Source organism: Crinia signifera, chromosome 3 (genome assembly GCF_055691185.1).
Source record: "Crinia signifera chromosome 3, ASM5569118v1, whole genome shotgun sequence".
Lineage (NCBI taxonomy): Eukaryota > Metazoa > Chordata > Amphibia > Anura > Myobatrachidae > Crinia > Crinia signifera.
This window is the reverse complement of record NC_139219.1, coordinates 239,251,232-239,273,808: the sequence shown is the minus strand read 5'-3', so window position 1 is coordinate 239,273,808 and position 22,577 is coordinate 239,251,232. Positions and strand designations below refer to the sequence as shown.

At 41.8% G+C, this 22,577-nt stretch overlaps 1 protein-coding gene across 1 annotated transcript in view; it reads left to right on the top strand.

Annotated features, from left to right (window-relative positions):
* Window positions 1–22,577, top strand: part of NAALADL2 (N-acetylated alpha-linked acidic dipeptidase like 2) — a 570,750-nt gene that overhangs the window by 521,959 nt on the left and 26,214 nt on the right. The window contains exon 12 of the mRNA XM_083177727.1: window positions 21,006–21,099. Coding sequence (XP_083033853.1) covers window positions 21,006–21,099 — 94 coding nt within the window. The remainder of the gene's footprint in view (window positions 1–21,005; window positions 21,100–22,577) is intronic.

Below are 22,577 nucleotides of genomic sequence, written 5' to 3'. Positions count from 1 at the left end.
CGGCTCCGTTCTTCTTCTGCTGAGGACCACCACAAAATGGCCACCCCCATACAGCAGACAGTTTCAGAGAACTGTGTGCTATATGGGGGCGGCCATTTTGTGGTGGTCCTCAGCAGAAGAACGGAGCCGCCGGGACCAGAGAGATAGGTAAGTCTGCGGGGGATTGGGGGGGTGTAACTATAGCACCGCAGCCCCCGGCACCCCCATGTGCACATCGCCCCCCCGCGGTGGCGGGGGCTGCGGTGCTATAGTTACGCCGCTGACTACTGTACAAGGTACAGTATTCACAGGTCCGGCGCTACCCGCTCAGCAGAGCCTGCAAAGCAGGTAGGCCCTGGACTGTTTAGGTGCTTTCCCTGCCCTGCGGCTCTGCCACTGTGTGCAGTGATGTAAGGTGCTGCCAGCTGCTGCTGCGCCTGTCAGTCACAGTGTATAGCATAGCAAGCAGCAGCGCTGGCAGCAGAGGGGAGAGAGAACTTATGTCGGGATATAGCAGCACTGCAGCAGGAGGGGATGTCCTGGCCTGCACCTTCCTCTGGTGACTGTGGTGCCGAGCCCCTCCCCACTCATGTTATCATCAGGGCCAGGACAGCATGTGCCGAGCTGTGATTGGAGGAGCTCGGCACATGCTTAATATGAGAGACCCCTATTGGAGGAGCTCCATGGAACACGGAGGATCTCACAGGCAAAGCATGGACCTGAGGCTGTCTGCTGTGAGTGTGTCCCCTGCTTCCACTGTCTGTGGCTGTGCAGCTTTTCTCTCTCTCTACCTCTACCTCTACCACCCCCTGCCTGTCCAGCATTTCTCCCCCTCTCTCTGCCCACCACTATCTGCCCATCATCTGTCCCCCCTCTCCCTGCCCAGAATCTGCCCCCTCTGCCTGCCCACCATCTGTCCCCCCTCTCCCTGCCCACCATCTGTCCCACCTCTCCCTGTCCACCATCTGTCCCCCTCTCCCTGCCCACCATCTGCCCTCCTCTCCCTGCCCAGAATCTGCCCCCCTCTCCCTGCCCACCATCTGTCCCCCTCTCCCTGCCCAGCATCTGCCCCCTCTCCCTGCCCACCATCTGTCCCCCCTCTCCCTGACCATCATCTGTCCCCCCCTCTCCCTGCCTACAATCTGTCCCCCTCTCCCTGCCCAGCATCTGTCCCCCCCTCTCCCTGCCCAGCATCTGCCCCCTCTCCCTGCCCAGCATTTGTCTCCTCCTCTACCTGCCCACCATCTGTCTCCCCTCTCCCTGCCCACCTTCTGTCCCCCCTCTCCCTACACAGTATCTGCCCCTCCTATGCCCAGCATATCTCCCCCTCTCTCTCTCCCCAGCATATATCTGCCCAGCATATCTCCCTCTCTCTCTGCCCAACATATCACCCCCTCTTTCTCTGCTCAGCATACCCCCCTTCTCTGCCCAGCATATCTCCACCTCTCTCTCTGCCCAGCATACCTTCCCCTCTCTATCTGCCCAGCATTTGCACCCCCTTTCCTTGTCCATCATCTGGACCCCTCTCCCTGTCCATCATCTTTCCCCAATCCCTCTCTCCCCAGCATTTGCCCCCTCCCCACATCTGCACGCCCAATCTCTCCCCAGAATCTGCCCCTTTCTGACATCCGCCCCCCTCTCCCCTACATCTGTCCCCCTAACTTCCCAGCATCTGCTCCCATCTTCCTGCCCATAATCTTTACCCCCTATCAGTATCTCCCCAGCATCTGTCCCCATCTACCCCTCTTCCCAGTATCTGCCCCTCTGCCTGCACATCATCTCTTCCCCTCTCACTGCATATCACATTTCCCCCATCCCTCTCTGCCCAGCAACTGCCCCCTCTACCCAACATCTGTCCCCCACTTTCTCCCCATCATCTCTCCCCACATATGTCCCAGTATATGGCTACCCCTCCCCCTCTCTCTGCCCAGTATATGGCCATCCTACCCTCTTTCTGCCCAGCATCTGGATTTCTCCCTTCTATCTTTTTTCCTTGTACCCCATCTATCATTTCTATTCTCCATCCATTTTCCAACAGCAGCCACTTTTCCCTTGTTCCCCTCACAACTCACTGTTCCTCTCACATTTCCCCTTCTCATGGGAAATTCCTCTTCTGCTCTCTTCACACCTTATGTCACTACTATTGAGGGCATTATGTGTATAAGGTGCATTACCACTGTGCATTTTATGTGTAACGGGCGCTACTGTGGGCGTTATGTATAAAGGGGACTATTGTGGGTATTTTAGTGGCACCACTGTGGGCATGGTGTTTAAGGGGCACTACTTCTGCAGGTATTTTGTACAAGGGACACTACTATGTGGTGTATTCTGAATCATGGGCACTGTAAGATGTAATTAAACTGGGCTATGATCATTCGTTATGATAACACAGCCTTTATTTTTGTGCGCTGTCCCTTTAGGAGAGGAAGGGCGCAAATATAGATTTTGCAGGAGGGCACCAGACACCCTAGCACTGGCCCTGAGTATTCAGAGTTGGATTCAGTAGTACAGTATAGCTGGAGGTGCAGTGCTGCTGCTGGGTCTGATGACCTATTAAATGACTGGCATGGGCAGATGCTTCCCTCTCAGGTGCTGCCCAGATATCAGACATGGTTGTTGCCGCTAGTGACATTGTGGCAATCTTAGCTGTAATTGCCTCCTGACCACACTACAGCTATTCTCCCTCCCACCATGCCTGCACAGTCCATAGTGCTGGAACCTGAACTCATTGAAACTTGTGTGCCTAGTTGTGAACATGGCCTGTTGCCACCCAACAGTGTGACCTTCAGCCACAAGTAGGGTTATGGCTGGCAGTGTCAATTACATTAGATCATCAGCCTCATACATTCCGATCACATCAGAAGTGCTCACAGTGCAGTACCTGCCTGTCCAACACTGCTCCCACAGGAGCTGTGATGAGGTCTGGCATGTGGGGATGGGGGAGAATCAGCAGAGACATAAGGACCACAGTTCTCTGGTCAAGCTGAGTTTGAACCGTGTATACTTCATTTTTTTTATTGTTTCTTTAATAATCTATTAAGGTGCACCATTCAATTGTCATGTACAGTGCCAGAACTGCGTGACTGTGACTTTGCACATCACTTTTTACATGTTTCTCAAATCTTAAATAGTTCTGTTTTAATTATTTATCAGTCAGTCTGTGTCATGTGCTTGTGAGAGAGAAATGCTTCTTCATTTTGTGTGTGTGTGTTTATTCAGTGTTACACTCCAGGGAAAGAATATCAAAAAATTAGCCCATAAATAAGAAATCAGTCAACTTTTCTGTCTAACTGTATTACACTGATTTGATGTATGTTTCTGCAGCATTATTAGTCACTGTGCTTAAATCAATGCTGCAATCTTTCCTCTTGATTGATTGCTGTGGTTTAACTCACAGCATACATGCAGTAAGGAACACCACAATTATCCTATTAATAGAGGCAAACTGTTATGTTAATATAAGAACTGTGCTATAAATATGTAAAATGTGTGCCTGGATTGTTTCCTTCAATTTGAAGCTTTAGTTTTGATGAAAAAATTTATTTCTCAAATTAGTACAGTGAATGCAATGTATTTGTGGACATAGGCCCTCAAATAGTATTGATGGCATATGCTAAGCAGCTTTGCATATCTGATTCTTGCATACCACCTCCACCCTGCATTTGCGATTACTAAAACTGTGATGCTATTGCAGTTCTTAATGACCATCCCAACCATATATCATGATGTTCATTGGCGACTGCATGCTTGAGTAAGTTTGACCAAATGTGGGCTTGCAATCACAGAGGACATTGCGGTGCCTAGGAAACTGCATATATGGGTAGTCCTAGCCCTCGTCATGCCGATCACTTCATTCCCTCCCACGAATGCCTCTGCCTGTTGCAGGATTCATTTTTCACTAGTACTGATCACTTATGCAATCAGTGCTGCATACGGCTCTTAATATGATGTCCTAGTATTCTGAGATATAAAAAAACATTTTCAGGAGTAGAAGATAAACCAAGGTGGTAAATGTGTGTAGGAAATCCTATGCACAGAAATTGTAATATTTAGCAATGTGTGCGCCATTGGGGGTTCATTTACTAAGATGGCAACCAATCAAAATCTGCTTCATATTAATTTAGCACAGGCATGGACAAACTGTGGCCCTCCAGCTGTTGTGAAACTGCAAATCCCAGCATGCCTTGCCATAGTTTTAGCATTCCCTAATAGCAAAACTTTGGCAAGGCATGATGGGATTTATAGTTTAACAACAGCTGGAGGGCTATAGTTTGTCCATGCCTGCACCATCTAGAAGATCATAGATAGGATGTTGCTTTGGGGAAATCATCTATCTTCAATAGAATTCCCATCTTACTAAATAAACAGAAAATTGGATGTGAGTCAGAACTCTGCACACTCTCAGAGAAGCGTTTCCTACTCAGTACTCGTGTGTCTACCCAACACACAACCAAAAATATACAAACACAAAAAGGTACCAAGTTGGGATGGCGTTGAGGTAGTACCTGTGGAGATTGGATAGGAGTGACCGGACTGGTAGACACCACAGAGTAGTGTGAACACTTGATGACAATCTTCTGGACATTAACCCTTGTGCACTCAAGGGTAAGACTCACAGAGGACACAAGCAGGCCTTCTAGCCTATAACAACCACTTTCTTGTAAGGCTTTATATGCCTACAGGTACTGGGATGCCACCAGGATTTATGTTACTGGTGCCAGTGTGAGCTTAACCGTAAGTGACCAAAGTAGTCACTAGAGTAGACTAGATTAGTAATATAGGCCAGACTAGGAATATGGCAGAGGTAAGGCAGGAATTGGGCACTGATAATAATAATTAACATGCATTATGCATAATGGAAAATGACCTGCAGATGCAGATTATATTCTACTGAAAGGTATCCATAAAATGTGGTAAACCTAAATCACTATTACATAAACACAGACACAAACAACAATAAATAAGACAAGAGAAAACCTGATATAGGCAAAATATATGCCACGCAGGACAGGATCTCAGGAGGATGTCCAGCATAGAGGGCTAGGACTTCTTCCAAAGTAGCAAGAAACTATCACCAGCATTGGACCTGTGCAGCTGGTGCAATTTTGAAAGAGGAGCAACCAATAAGCTACCAAACTAAACTAATGCTTGGATGGTGTGCAGCTGCCCTGCTGCAGGACCCCTGGACAATCAGAATTACAACTCTACACTACCACATAACCGAACCTAAGGATGACAGGTAGGCATACAGTAAATTGCTTAACTTAGTTTTTAAAAATATATCAGTAATACACTTTTATCCTAACCACTTCAGACAATTTTGGTTTTGCCTATTATTTACAAGTGCAATGCAGTGAATAATAAGGCCAATGACTTTTCCAACACAGTCCTCTATAAAAAAAATGTTTAATAAAAGGTGTAGCTGCATTCTCTTCTACATTAGTGCCAATTAGCATTTGGTCCTGCTCAAACTCTTGGTAGTCCTGTACTTAATTATCTGTGATATGTTCAGTTGCAGTTCATTGAATATAACTAAACTACCCAAATAGATAGGATTCCTACAGTATTTGTTTTATTTATTCAAGGATAAAGACCTGACCCAATATGAATATATCTATATCAGGGGTGTCCAAACTTTTTGCGACGAGGGCCAGATTTGGTGAAGTGTAAATGTGTGGGGGCCGACCATTCAGCCTGACATTCTTTGAATCATTAATCACATCAGAATGGTCCCCCACTCTGCCCCCATTCACTCTATATCCCCCAGCCTTCCCCCTCACTGTATTTCCCCCAGCTTGCCCCCATTCACTGTATGTTCCCCAGCCTGCCTCTCCTTCACTGTATGTCCCCCATTCGCTCTTCCCCCCAGCCTGCCCCCTTCTCTTAATGTCCATCAGTGCCTCCATTCATTGTATGTCCCCAAGCCTGACCCTCCATTCACTGTATGTCCCAAAGCATGACCCTCCTTCACTGTATGACTCCCATTCACTGTATGACCCCCATTCACTATGTACCCCACTCTGCCCCCATTCACTGTATGTCCCCCAGCCTGCCGCTGCTTCCCCTTCTCTGAATAGCTATCACTGCCTCCATTCACTGTATGTCCCCCAGCCTGACTCTCCTTCAGTGTATGTCCCCCACTCTGCCCCCTCTCTTCTCTGTATGTTTCCCAGACCCTTGTGTGAGTCAGATGAAGGAGAGGCAAAGCAGGAACAGGATATGCTTGGGCTCCCGCTGCTGCCCTCTCTTTTCGCTGCATGTTACGGGAGCAAGCTTCCCCCTTGCTGCCCCCCTCCCCAAACACTGCTGTCACTGTGATTGTGGAGTAGGGTGATATACGATTGCAGCAGCAGGGATAGAACGCCAAACACATCTGACTGTGGCAGCCGGCACCTCCTCACTGCAGCAGACAGCAAGCTAAAGGCACGCTCGCCAGTGCCCCACCTTTATTGTCCTGTGCTGTGCTTCCCACGTTTGACGCTCTTCCTGCTTGTAGCAGGAGGCTGCGGGCCACTTAAAATTACAGCACGGGCCGCATTTGGCCCCCGGGCTCGACTTTGGACATGCCTGATCTATATGGAGCATTTTCATGCCATGATTATCAAAGAAAAACTGTTGAATCCCAATGAAATACAGTACTAGTTTGTATGACTTTGTTTTATTGATTCAACATTTTATTGAACTGTTTTGTTTCCTTTGTGTGTATAAATGTATTTCTTGACTAAGTCATCTGAATCGTGTGTTGAATATTTATTTTTGACAAATATAGCACTATTACATAACATTACTAATTCTGCTCCTGATTAAATGGCATGAATGCTGTGAATTATTGAGTGAAACATTGAAGTACTCAGTACATTCTGTTCTTTTATTGTTCTTATACTAATAAACACAGATATATTTCATATTTCACTGTGGGAATAGTATGCTGACTCCGACAAAGCACTGACATGATGTACAATTGCTCTCGGTCATCATATTATGGGAGTACTGTTGGGTTCCACCATACAAGCAATCTGGGGGGCTTTTGTGAACTTTTGTACTGCTCCAACAATAAAGTACTGTATGTACAATACAATAACAGTTCCACTGACTCCTAATTGTACTCAAGAACACTGCACAGTTCTACTTCTAATTCTTGATTTGTAATGTATATTACAGTAAATCATGATGTAAGAGTCTCATTGAAACTTTGTTCAAGCAGTTTACAACTAGTTTAATTGTGTTTTGTAAAAAAAAAAACAGATTTTAAGTACGAATCAATTATATTTCAAAAAACATTTTTTTTACAAGTACAGGTTACTATTCATTCCTACTTATCAAACTATTTTATTGGGGTTTATTAAATCGTTTAACATATTTTGTTCCACAGGGAGAAGTCACTGTATTGCATGAGGAACTTAAATGTTAAATGCTGGGCACACATTATATGGTGTGCAAATGAGACAGTAGGGGAAATGTTCTATTTTTCCAGGATATGTGCAATCCTGGGTATGGATGGAAACGACCAGCAATGGCCGTATTCTGGAGAAAATATGAGTCATGAATAGGGCAAGTTTTGTATTTTCCGATGTTGTAGCTGGTCGTATCCATCGGTATTGATATGCATTTGTATTCATATTTGGAAGCCATATTTACGGCCGCCAAATATGTACAAAGCGGCAAGATTGCATGGATCAGTCAGATCCCTGCAATGCTGACCTGTGTAAAAAAAAATGTAATTAATAATTTTAAAAAACAGCATGCCCCCTACCCATGACTATAACCAGCCCCGGGCTCAAAGAACTGGTCCTGGTTTTATAAACTTGGGGCCAATGAATTTAGGGTTCCCTGTTATTTCTTAAAGCAGCACCAGGCTCAAGGGGTGGTCCTGGTTCACAAATTACTAGGAGTCCCCTGTACTTTGACAACCAGCGTCGGGTTCAAGCAGCCTGGAGGTAATGCCACAGCCGTGGGAACTATAGTAGTTAGCTTGGTCAAATCATTATCCCACTGACTGATCAGCCCAGGCAGGGACCCTGGGGGAGTGGGGACCCCAAATGAAGGGGTCTCCCCTCCAGGATACATACTGACTGGGCTGAAGCTTGGGGATGTCCCCAGTGCCACAGTGTGGTGGGCACCGGGCTTATGTTTTGTGTACATTATAGCATAAACTACTGTGTTTTGTTGTGGCACTACAAATCCCAGCATGCGGGGCATAAAGGGGCCCGCTGGTACTTATAGTTCTATAACAAAACATAATAGTGAAAAAAACACAGACATAAGAGTAATAAAACTTTAATTCACACTACAAACATTAATTCATACTCACCTATGGATTCCAACATTGGCCTGTCCCCCTGTCCAGTAGAAATCCAATTGTATAAGCCCGCACAGCAGGTACATGGGATGTCAACATTTTTGGAGGGGTTTTTACTTTAGCAGGAGTGCAACAGCAACAAAAAAACAATTACAGCATTAGGAAACTGAAGGTTGCAATCTATAGGAATTTCACACAATATTTGCTACACTAACGGGTATAATTCTCTAGTAATCCTTTGAGTGAGAGATGAATTTGTCATAATAGGTGGAAAAATTGGCACACAAACATTATTATTCATTTTAATGGCCTGTAATGTTTAAGTTATATAGGAAATACATTTTTTTACACAACATTTTTTTATTTGAATTAAAATAACAAATGTGAACAATGCTGCACATTTCTCATAGAGATGTTGGCACTCAAAGGGTTAACATCAGTCCCACAACTGAAAACAGAAGGTGCACTTGAGAAGCTAAACTATCCAACAGATTGCTTACTTTTGCTCATATTGACTGTCCGGTACATACTTAAAAAGTTAGCACAATCCCAGGAAGTTTAAGATGAGCTTTGACATTGTCACAGGGGGAAATTTACTAAAGGAAATTTGTAAAAAAAATAGGTGTATTTGTAACCAGAAATACACTTATTTTTGACATTTACTATCCCGAAAATACGACAATTCGTATTCGTATTGATGTGCTATCAATAAGAATACAAATTGCCATATTTTCGGGATTGTAAATGTCAAAAATAAGTATATTTCTGGATAGAAATACACCTATTTTTTTACAAATTTCCTTTAGTAAATTTTCCCCGGTTTGTCAAATTAAATTTGTCTCTGTTATTTCTTAAATCTTGTTGGTTAACAGTATGCCTGAAGCTACACTATACCGTAAATGTTTGTTCTCACTGAAGAACATACAGGGTGAAATTTAATAGGATGAGAGATTCAGAAAGTGAGAGATTTGGTGAGAAATCTCCAGTTTTTTTAAAGCGGCAATAATTTACACTTCAAAATCAAACTGGTTTTGCAGTGTAAATGATTGCCGCTTTAAAAAAACTGGAGATTTCTCACCAAATCTCTCACTTTCTGAATCTCTCATCCTATTAAATCTCACCCACAGTATCTCTCATGAGATCTGAGACTGGTCTGCAGTAGAGAATAAGCAAAAGAGAAATATTCCTCAAAGTGGCCATGGAGGTTAATTTGGTGTTTGACATATCTATAATCAATATCTGATAATCTTAAATATCATAATCTAGCTCTTTCTGGGGTACTTTATATCTTTTATGGAATCATCTGCAAAATGTTTGCTCATTCATAAAAGCTTTATTTTAGTATTATCTATATGCAAACTGACTTTCAAGGGCTGATCATTGCAGTATGCCTAGCTAACAGCTTCTTAAAATGTACCACAATACAATACCTATACAGTATACAAGAAACAAAATCAGCTTAAACATTTAGCGTGTACTTGATCTATGAACGTGAAAATATACATTTATATTCCATGTAATCCCACCAAAGTCAATTTTGACCGATTGTCTTCTACTGATCCAGGAAAGTTAACTCCGGTACCATTTATTGATAATTACTAAAGTAGAGAGGAAAATTAAGTTTTTTAAAGGAATGTGTTACTGTGTGTCACTTTGATGCCAATTGAAGGTATGTTTGACAGATGTATGTACTGTTTTCCTTCAAGGTTTAATTAGGATTTGAAATGTTGCCTCAGTTGTTTTTAATCTTGAGAAACATCAACTCTAAACATACTCCAGATAAAAAGTTAAAAAATGAATTACTCTACACAGGGTTGTCATTTGGAATCTGGGCAATCTACAGTATATTTGTTCATTCCAGTAAATATAATTGGGAAAAATGGGCAATTACATGTTTTAAATCATGTGGAGCTGAAGATTTTGTACAAACAAAAAGAAAAGTGATTAGGTGAATTCTAGATTGCAGCACTAATTCTGTATGTTTCTGTAAAAAAAAAATAAAAAATAATAGAAAGGTCTACCTTGTAATTGGAAAATAGGTATCAACTCTAATTCTCCTGGTATATGAGGTTGTAGAGAAATTCATATCACCATAATTATATCGGCTTTCCAAAAAAATGCAAGCAATTCTGTTATACTAGAGAAGAAACTACATGTATTTAAATCTCCAGCTTAGCTCAAAATTAGTCCATCTTCTCAGTGTGTATCTGCATTAATACTGACTCCAGGGAGCACCACCAACGCATTCATCTATTTGTCCAAACTAGAACAATTTCTTAGCATTGTGGGTTAATCACTAATTGCAAACAGTATTGATCCTTGGTCCAGTGCAAAATGACTGCTTTTTCCTAGCTCATTGTAGAGTAGGCAAAATAAACAGAGATAAGACTTACAAGATACAAATTGTTGCTATTTTTTTCCTGTATTCCTCATACAATGATGTAAAAAAGATTACAAAGCATGTTATAGACCAAATTGTAAAAGCTGCTGTTTTAAAACCAAGTTTGTCTTCTGTATAATACAGATAAATCGATACTCAACAGCAGTGATTAAAAGTGCTTGTGTATGAACACAACCTTGGACTTACTGTAGGATTCGCCAAAAGTCAGAGGCATAACTCCCAGAGGCAATGGAGTTGTCTGCCTCTGGGTTCCAAGCCTTAATGGGGTACCTGCATATTTAGCTTGGTTCTGTCCCAGGTGCCCTGCCAACTCCTGATAAAGGTGACAGGAGTTGTACCTGCCTGGTACCACTCAGCTGTAATAAGCATCCCCCGCTGCTGTAGGACTGTGACATGCGATGCTGATTCATGCTGCAGACCGCTGAATCTTGTGAGTCCGACCAAGACCCCCTGGCCGCTGTCACACTTTTTTTTAAGGGGAGGGGGCAACAAATTCCAACTTGCCTCCGGGGGTGACTGGGATGAACTTACACCTCTGCAAACAAGTGAATCCTGAAAACCTATACAACAGTTCAAATGATCATTGCGGATATATGCTGATATGGCTAAAGTAACCACCACAGGCAATTATTTGTGAAGTGAAAAAGAAAAATATAGGGTGCTTCCTTCTCTCCCAAGACCACCCTGGCGGATATAGTGGTGATTCCAAAACCGGGCAAGGATCCAACCAGCTGTGCGAACTATAGGCCAATTTCATTATTGAATGTCGATTTAAAAATCTACGCAAAAATCTTAGCTGGTCGTCTGGCACTTTTGCTTCCATCCCTGGTCCACCCAGACCAGGTAGGCTTTATTCCTGGTCGCCAGGCGTCAGACAACACAAGGCGTGCGATCGACCTCATCCATGTAATTCAGAAGCAGAAAATCCCAGCCCTGATTCTAGCCTTGGACGCAGAAAAGGCATTCGACCGTATTTCTTGGTCGTTTGCCTTCTCAGTCTTAGAAAGGATGGGCATATCGGGATCCTTTCTGGAAGGGGTTAAGGCCCTATACCGCACGCCGTCCGCTCGGGTGGTCGTTAACGGGGTGGGGTCTGAACACTTCAGTATATCTAATGGCACCCGTCAGGGGTGCCCATTATCCCCATTAATTTTTGCCCTTGTTATGGAGCCTCTGGCGGCGAGGATACGCAAAAACACTGCCATCCACGGCATCAAAACTGGCTCTTCAGAGCACAAGATAGCATTGTACGCCGACGACGTGCTTTTAACCCTCGCCGATCCAGCGGGCTCCATTCCCCTCCTACTAGCTGAGATACAACAATATTCCCTGTATTCTGGTTACAAAATAAACGTAGGGAAAACCGAAGTCCTTGACTTTCATATACCCGGACCCCTTAAATTAGACTTAATGAACCTGTTACCTTGTAACTGGAATAGGAAGAAGGTCAAATACTTAGGCATATACCTGACACACCATCACCACCAACTTTTTCAAGCCAATTTCCCGAGATTATTAGATACGATTAAAACAGACCTCTCCACATGGTCCACTTATTTTATTTCCTGGATTGGCAGAATCAACTCAATTAAAATGAATATTCTCCCACGCCTATTATATCTTTTTCAGACCCTACCCATATATGTCCCCTCGTATGTATTCAAATCTTTACAACACCAATCAACCCAGTTTATATGGGATAAAAAACGTCCACGAATAAGACTGAAATTACTTCAGAGGCCCTCTAGCCAGGGTGGGTTGGGGATCCCAGACTTTCGAAGATACTATTACGCCTCACGATTATCACAATCTGTTCAGTGGTGTAATCCTTGGGGAGCACGGAAGGTATGGGTGAACATAGAATCAGAAGACATAGGCCTGTCCACTTTGTCATCCCTGCTATGGCTGCCCAGACCTAAACGCCCGCATTCAGTTACGTCTCACCCAGTGATATCTCACACCCTATCAGTCTGGGACAAAATGAATAAAACATATAGCTTAGCCCCACTCCCCTCTCCGTTAATTCCATTATTCCACAACCCAGCCTTCCCCCCTGGCTTGGGACGCTCCTCCCTATCCAGATGGTTAAAAGATGGTATTTACTATTTAAATGATATCTCAGACAATACGAACTTCCCTCAATTCTCTGACATTCGGGAGGGCACGGCAATTCCAAACATGGACTTTTTTCGCTTTCTACAGATCCGGCACTTTCATTCCAAAGTCCTATCTATTCTAAATGCTAGACCTCTGACATCTTTTGAATACATCTGCTGGAAGCGCACCTCTTCTAGAGGACTAATCTCCGCACTTTACTCTCTGTTGGACCCCTACGTATCCTCCCCTCGGGCCCCCCATGAATCAGCCTGGGAGAGAGATCTTGGTCTTTCCTTAGATGACGAAGACTGGGAGGAAATACGCGATAATGCGGCCACCAGTTCGATTTGTGTAAAAATTAAGGAAAACACATACAAACTTCTATATCGTTGGTACTACGTCCCCTCCAAACTACATAGGATGTTTCCTGATGTATCCGATAGATGCTGGAGAGGCTGTCCTACAGAAGGTAATTTTCTTCATATTTGGTGGACATGTCCAAAAATTGCTGGAATTTGGAGAGAAGTGGTAGATTTACTTAAAAGTTTGTTGGGAATTGCCGTTCCTTTAGACCCTAGATATTTTCTTCTACCGCTGAAACCCCCCGCGCTCAATTACCACCAACACAAATTACTTAGGCACATTTCTTCAGCAATGACCTGTCAAATTGCGGCTGACTGGAAGAAACCCCTCCCAGCCCCAATGCAAGCAATACTCTCTCGAGTGTGGTATATTTACAAAATGGAGTTTATGACAGCTAACATACGCCATTCGCTTAAGTCCTTCCATAAGGTTTGGACCCCCTGGCTGTCCCAACAGAACTCACCACCGCCATTCGACCCCTGATAATGGAGACCACCCCCTCCCCTTCCCTTTCTCTCCCGTACCTCCCTTTCTACCCTACCCTCTCCCTTCCTCCTCCTCTTCTACCAATTTTTTATTTTATATGCCATGTAGACTACTAATTATTCAAATGCAAATGGGAATCCTGTTACACTCTCTTTTCCCGTTTCTTTTCAACCTCTCTCTATAAAACAAAAATTCTAAATCTACCTCTTCTTTCCCCTTCTTTTCTCTTCTTCCCCCTTTTTTCTTTTTCCTTTTTTCTCTGGACCGCCTCTCTGTGATATACTGAAACTGTATATTGTTTATGTCACTTACTTATTGTAACTGATGTTAATGCTTCAGACTATGTTCATATTTTGACGTGTGTCCTCCAATAAAGTGTGTTTAAAAAAAAAAGAAAAAGAAAAATATATTATTATTAAATATATATCATCACATTTATTTATTATAAAATATATACGTTATAATAGGACACCTGGCAGTTAAAAAGAGAGTCCAATCAAATGAATTCAATAAAGTTACACATTTTTATCTGATTCATAATATCAGTTCAACATGATTATATGAGAATTTCAGCACAGTAGATGATTTAATGCCGTTGATATGAATATATTATGCAAATGATTTAATGTTTGTCTAAGATGTGGCACACAGCTGTTATATGTGCGGTACTCTTACCCTCCAACTGCATCAAAAGTAAGGGGAATACCGACCCATATCTCTACTAAATGTAGATGTTAAGTTATATGCCAAGCTGTTGACAAACCGCCTAACCCCATTGATACCGAGGGTGATACACCCTGACCAGGTTGGTTTTATCCAAGAGATAACACCATAAGGGTTTTTGATTTGATAGCACATGCCCAGACGTCCAAGACCCCTGTAATGCTTCTTTCCATGGACGCCGAAAAAGGCCTTCGATTGTTGTTTATGGAGGCCACTTTGCGTCGCCTGGGAATAGGTGAGAATTTTTTGCATAAAATCCTTGCCCTATATAGATCTCCCTCAGGTAAGAATTAATGGATTACTCTTCAGCCCAATAACCATATCCAATGGCACTAGGCAAGGCTGCCTGCTTCCCACCAGGCATTACGAGAGGGGTGTATGCTAGATGCAACTGGCGGGCCTGGGTGATACACTTGGTTTCAGAGGGAAAGATTAATTACTTTAGTGACCTATGCACATATACTAATATTCCTTCAACAGACTCTGGTTTTACTTCCAACTACATCATTTTCTCCATTAACAGAGGCTGATCCATTGGCAAAAGATCTTACACCCTTTGAGGTGCTGTGTTCCCACTCCTCAGAACCTGTCCATGTCATATCAGTTATCTACAAGATTATACTACATAATTATACCACAGACATCCCTTCCTATTGTAAAACCTGGGACTCTGAAACAACCCCCCCCCCCCCCCCCACCCGGGGATAAATATAAATTGGAAAAAGCATTGTGACATTATGACATGCTGTTCTATGAGTTTGGAGGTAGTGGAAACGCAGTACAAATTGCTTACTGGTGGTATCGGTGACCCACTCTATTGCATAAAATGTTTCCCTCAGTCTCCTCCCTTTGTTGGCATTGTGGCAGTGAACGGGGGACCCTGGTACATATATGGTGGGACTGCCCCCTGATCGCGGCCTTTTGGAACAGAGCTTTCCGACTTTCTTCTGAGATATTGGGGTTCCAAACCCCCATTAATATTGACTTCTGGCTACTCTCCAACACCACCACTCCTCCTTCAAAATACAAGCGATCACTTCTTAAACAACTTATCAATGCAGCAAGAGCTGTGGTACCGGTCCATTGGAGGGCTCCAGAGTCCCCCATGGTGTAGGAATGGTTCCAGAGAATAATTTTATAGAGCCACGGAGGATATATATTACTCAGCATTAGAAAAACATTCAGATTATGCGGCCACTTAGCTCTCTTGGCTCGACTTTAAAACCACTACCACCTAAAAAGGCCATATATGAATAGAATCCCCATGAACCTGACCGCCAATACAAACTATCAAAAAGACCGGAGAAAATCCTCACTACCAAACATACCCAGTCTGGAGGCCCCTCTCCCATGCCCATTACTCCACCTCCCTTTCTTCCCAAACTCAACCCCCTCCCATCTATCTCCTTTGTCTTGTCAATTTTGATGTTAATACGACTACAGTTTCTAAATGTTTTAATTGTTTAGACATAGAAATATGATTGCAAAAACAATATGTAGACGGGCTGACCACAGAGCAGGGATAATATATTCAATAAATCTGTAGGATTTGTAGGGAAACAATTTCTCCAAAATGAAGCCACGTGATTTCCGTTATCTTTAAAAATGTAGTCACTTTATTTTGCAAAAAAATGGATCAAACCATCAGACCAATCCAGTAAAAATATATAAAAAATCCACAAAACATCAAACACATGAAAAAAACATCGAAAAAAATTCTTTGTAAGGAGAAAATTTTACAGCTCACCGGACCTCTTGGGGGATGTGATTTTTCACCTTTTAAATCCACTGATCTTAAGCAGGATTTTTCCACACTGGTACTCCTCCCCTAAGGCGCCACACTTCCACTGTGGTTAGCCTTTGGGTTTTCCCTGTGCTAATTTGGTTTTCCTGGTGGTAAGGGAAAACAGAAGAGACCCTGGAGCTAGGTGCACGGATCGCTGATAACAGGTGTGCCTTCTCCTGTCAGAATCTGCCTGCGCTCGCAGTCTGGCAGGGTCGTGGCAAAGATGTTTTATATGTCACGATGCTCCACTGTTGGTATGTGGTCTCTCCCCGGCTAATGATTTTACTAAGCCGCCCGAGGTTGCAAACGTCTCCCTCGGCACTCCTCCCCTGTGTCTGGTGGCTGTCTCCTCTCAGAACTCCGGTCTCCAGCTGCTCACCAACGCGTTTCTACCGTAATCGGTCTTTCTCAAGGTGCAGCTGGAGGCCGCAGCTCCCAATTATTTATACCTCCCCCAGAGCTCCGGTGTACTGGTTCCTGGGTGGCCCTTATACTATACATCACCCAGGGTTCTCTTAAAGTTGTACATACATCTAAAATACCATGAAAAATTATCTGCTGCAATATATTGCACAAAGATAATGATGTGCACAAAAATAATAATGTGCATAAAATATATATATAGAATATAAAATATAAAATATATACATAAAATATGAAGAGGCAGAAGTACAAAAAATATATCATACATATGAAGGGAGGAAAGGGGAAAGGGGAGCCGATCACAAAAACCATTTTACTTCGAACTCCCCATTTAACCCCTTTGGGTGCAATGTATCCAGCTCATAGATCCATCACATCTCTGCACGGGCTAGGTCACTTTTCTTGTCCTCCCTTCTCCAATTTCCCTTAATGGAGTCTATGATATTAAAGCTGACAATACTATTAGGTGAGCATTTATGTTCGGCTTTGAAATGGGCTGACATACAGTGCGTTTCAACACCCTTTTTATTATTATTTAGATGTTCTCTTAATCTTATCTTATTTTGCAAAATAAAGTGACTAAATTTTTAAAGATAACGGAAATCACGTGGCTTCATTTTGGAGAAATTGTTTCCCTACAAATCCTACAGATTTATTGAATATATTATCCCTGCGCTGTGGTCAGCCCGTCTACATATTGTTTTTGCATTCTATTTTGAAAGTGTATTGGGATTGAGCCTTTCCAATTTGGGTTAAACAGCAGCAGGGAAAAATGCGCTTGAGACTGTTTGGATTACCTTTTTCCTTAAATAGAAATATGATTCCCCACCATGTAAGGATAGAATCTGATGTAGCTTTGGTTGATGTACGATGAATGTCCTCCCTATACTGATGCAAATATAGTGCTATATGTTGTCACGATCATATTTCAGTCTGTGTAGCTTTCCATGTTTGAACAGTCTGTAACAAATACATTTTTCTCTGAAAAACTAAAATAAAGAATATATATATATATAAAAAAGTAAGGGGAATACTGGTAATAGTGGGTTTAGTTCTTTTGTGGTTGCTGACTGTTTTTGGCAGGGATCATATACTTGTATCCCTGTCTTTAACACGGCTCGACTTGTCTGCATTAAAAAAGCTCCCTATGGGAGCAAAACAGGTTACAGAGGACCTGTTATTTCCAATTGCTTGAAATACTTTGGGACATTGGGGTAGATTTATTAAGGTTGGAGAAGAGATAAACTGGAGATAAAGCGGAGAAAAGGTAAAAGGAGATAATGCACCAGCCAATCAGCTGTGTTTGAAAAAGACAGTTGGGAGTTGATTGGCTGGTGCTTTATCTCCTTTTACCTTTTCTCCGCTTTATCTCCAGTTTATCTCTTCTCCAAGCTTAATAAATCTGCCCCATTATATTTCATTGGGTATGGTACAACCCGCCGACAGTTGGGATCTGACAGCCGTTTCCACATCACCGGATTCCTGACTGTCAGGAGCCCGACCGGAGGGTGAGCACATTCAAAACCCTATGCTCACCACCTATTCTTTTCTCCCTCTATAAGGATTGTGGTCCCCCACAAGGGAAAATAAGCCCTGTAATTTGGGATCCCGACTGTCGGGCTTGTAACATTAGGGATTTCAATGTCGGAGCAAGGATAATATATTTTTTCCCTATACAAATAATTGTGTGTGGTGGTTACTTCAGTCTTATGAGCATATACAGTAAGTGCAATGAACTTTATAAGATTGTAAAACAGAATTATATGTTTGGCCATCATAAATGATGACTTTGAATTTATCTATTCATAAAATTCTGATCATACATATTAGTACTATCACATATATGTTCTTTATTTAATGTTTATGTTTCTTTTATTAAATATGAAAGCTTAAAAAAAGCAATTCTGGGGTTAACCTGTCTGCAAAACAGTTTTGCTTACTCCATTAAAATGAAATTTTACTGCTCTAATTATCTTTCAGTACCTAAAATTAAGTGTCTTTCTTATTGAACATTTAATTGGCATTTAGAAGCTTTCAGTTGGCAACTTAATTAAGTAGCAATAGTAGGTTAAATCAAATGTTATAATAATATTTCCAAACAATGACAGGATAAAGCTAAATCAGACATTTATATATACTGTATATAACCTAATGCATAGTATGAGCATATGGATCAGTAGTTAGAGGATGTGCTGATCCTTGTAGTACCATATTGGCGAACCTTTGGAGACCTCCAGGTAAGTTAGCTTGCAATTTAGAAATACATAAACATATGACCCAAACTAAGTGCTATTATCATATAATGTAGGATTATCAAAGCTCTGATTGGTGGTTTACAATGTTTGCAAGTTTATATAACTTAGATATCTGTGTTTTCTATTATATGTACTTTAGGATGTACAGATGTAACCAGGCTAATGATTGCATGATCCATACACCCATTTGCACGCTCAAGCCAAAAATATAGTGGAGCGGCTTCATGGGGAAGGGGCGTGGCCACAAAAAAACACCAATTTATATTACACAGCACAATTGTCTCCAATATTCAATTTATGGCAGCAGATTTAGTATTAATACTCAGACTAGAGTGTACATCACCGACCAAATGCACAATCATATTCATAAATGCATTCATATTCCTTATAGTGAGATGCAGTAACTGGCAATCATTACAAGGTTGTATAGGATACAACACTACGTTTAAGTTAACAAAAAAAGAAGCATGGGAATGACATTGTACAAGGTCTTGAGACAGTATTTATATGTCATTAGAATTCTTAAATATGGAATAGAAGCCCAAAAATCACATGAGGCATAGTGGGAAGATACTAATATATGCCACTAGGAAACTGTATCCATTTCAGTATCAAATACAAAAATTAAAAAAAGATATAAAAAAAACAAAAATAATGATGGCCTCCTCCACTCTTGGCTTGAACTAACCTTCTCCTCACTATAGCCTCCATCACTAATAATAATAATACCTAATAACTGGGAGGGGTACACCTAGAAGCATTTAAGGCATAAAACAAACATTGGGAGCAAGCCTTTCAAACATACCAGTGAGATTTGCATGCTCCCCAAAAGTTATCCATTTGTATAAGTGCATTATACTGTATGTAGTATACATTCTATTAATCCATATATTGTATTTTCCTAATACAATACAAATGAATAAGCAGTCATCTTAGAACACATGCTGTACTATTAAGAGCATAAGACTTGTGTGAAAAAAGATGCATATTTAAATATGAAATGGTATAATGGCTGGAAAGACTATGAAGCATCATAGTCCTAAAGGTAAAGCAATATGAAGGAATATGTTATAGAGTGTTCAGAGTCCTGGAATACAGACCATCCTTTAGTAGTAATTCCCTCTTAAGACACATAATAAAATGTGCATGACTTAAACAATATAGTAGTGAGCATATCTGCTGTCTGAAATCCAAGATATATGGTGCACAGGCTGTAAATATATCCAGGTGTCTGATTTTGTATTGTGAATGATATAGCTTGACTGCTTATGAATTTGATTACTACTTATGCAAATTGAATGACGTCGACCTAGAACATTTTATGAAATTCTTATTTGCATTAGAGGTTTGAAAAAATTGTACATGCTATTTAAAGTTTAATGAAAATGTATTATACACTTGTAGCTAGGTCCAGACTGGCCACCTGGAACCTCGGGCAAAGACCAGAATGGCTGATTGCTTGATAGGCCAGTCCACACTAAAAGCCCGGCTGAGTACTGCTGTTTAGGCACATGGCAAACAGATAGTCAAGGGATGGGTAAGAGAGTCAAGGGATGGGTAAGCAGCTCAACCTCCCAGCACTCTGCTTTGCTGCTCAATATATAGAAATGCAGGGCTGTGCTGGAATGCCAAACCCAGTGGTGTTGGAAGGGGGTACTAATTACCCCGAGCCAGATCTGATGGAGGGGCCCAGTGTTGGAGGGGGGGTCCCATTACCTGGCAGCAGCTGCAGCAGCTTTTTATTTTTTCTCACAGCACATGCTGTGTGCTGGGCTGCAGTGTGGCCATGGAAGTGCTATTTTTTTTCTGTAATATATTTTAAGGGTGTATGGCCATGCCTCCCACAATTTGGACATGCCCCATGAAAATTACCTGGGCCCAGTCAGGCTCTCTACTGCCCTGACCACACCCCAGGAGATGTGGCCATGTCCCTTTTAGCGTGCACATGCCTGAAGCAAACTTGCCCACTAGACTGACTATTTAAGTGCCCCAGTCTGTACCTGCTTGTAGCATTACACTACATCCTAAATGCATCACAATTTAAATTAAATATACTTTAATATTTTATTACAATACATTTTGATCAGGAGCATTAAAAACGGATGTACACTTATGGTTGTAACATGTCTTACATTCTAAATGTATGCTGAATAAATGATATAATTAAGCACTTTGTTTTGCTCTTTTTTCCAGCTGACCTCAGAAATGGTTCTCCGAATTGCTAGTGATGCCGTTCTACCTTTTAATGCTTTAGATATAGCATTAGAAATTCAGAGGAACATTAAAGGTAATCCACAAGGTACACTCTGCTGCTCATATTGTTTGTTTGCTAAAATATACTGGTGGGGGTATAGGAAGAATAAATTGGTCTGCACTTATTATTGTTTTGTTTGGTATAAGCACATTTTCTTTTTCCCAGGGCTCACTAAAAAGGTTGGTTTGTCAATCAGATGTTTTCACTACTTTTCAGCAATACTTATCAGAGGGTAGATGAAGGTTACATTGTGTTGGAGACAACTTGTTTTTCTGCACAACAGAAATTTAAAATGGACACTACTTGTTGAAGCAGAGCCAATTTTATTTTCTATAACATTCACAAGCCAAAACTTGCTGGATTTTTAATAGAGATATATGTAAGGCACCGGACCCATGAGAGATTGTAAATGTAATCTAATTCAAGGGGCCCTTACACTGGTATTCACCGAGCAATAAGTAAAATATTTGGTATATCTCTCTCTCTCTCTCTCTCTCCATCTATCTATGTATCTATCTATTTATCTGTCCTCAATGTGGTGCGAAATGCCCATAGAGAGTGTTCTATTCTTTATATTTGCATCTTATGTGCACCGCATATGCAGCAAAGCATCAGAATCCATACCAGCGATGCTAGGCTGCGACTTTAACCATGCAATATAATTAGTGTTAAATAATAAATAGACAAATGGGAAATATAAGAGAACGGTACTTGTGTATTATCTGGGCGCCCGATTTTTTGATTGTATGCCTTAACTTAAGGCATACAATCAGATGCGAAGGACCCGATTTTTTTCGGAAAAATCGGGTCGATCGCATCGCATGCAACCAAATCGCATGAAATGCGATCAACCCGATTTTTACATTGGATCCAATGTTAAATGGTCCCTGAGACCCGATTTTACATTGGGTCCAATGTTGAATGCCCAGTGGATCCAGTGTAAAATTGGGTCTCAGGCACCATTTAACATTGGATCCAATGTAAAAATCGGGCCGATCGCATCGCATCTCATGCGATTTGGTTGCATGCGATGCAATCGACCCAATTTTTCTGACCCGATAAAAAAAATCGGGCGCCCAGATATTACACAAGTACCAAGAGAACTTTTCATAAACAAAAGCTGTACATGGTGCATCGTAGAAATTCCTATCATGTATATGTGTCGCATATCAGATTTATCATTACAAAATTACAGTATGTACATAAATCTGGGGTAAATAACAAAATCTCCAGACTTTTTCACATAATATAGCTTCATACAAAGGCTTTAACCTGGGCCAGTGTTCATGGCCCCCATACAAAATATTAATTTGCACCCTACATACCATCCAAAATAAAGGGTAAGTGCACACAGCAGTGCCCTCTAGACACATTATGCTGCACAGTAGTACCCCTTATCTACATCACGCTACACAGTAGAGACCCTTATACACCTGCATGGTATGTGCATATATACTCCTGACAACATTACTTGCTACATCTTCCTCTGACCTCATCCAGAAAGTGATGAC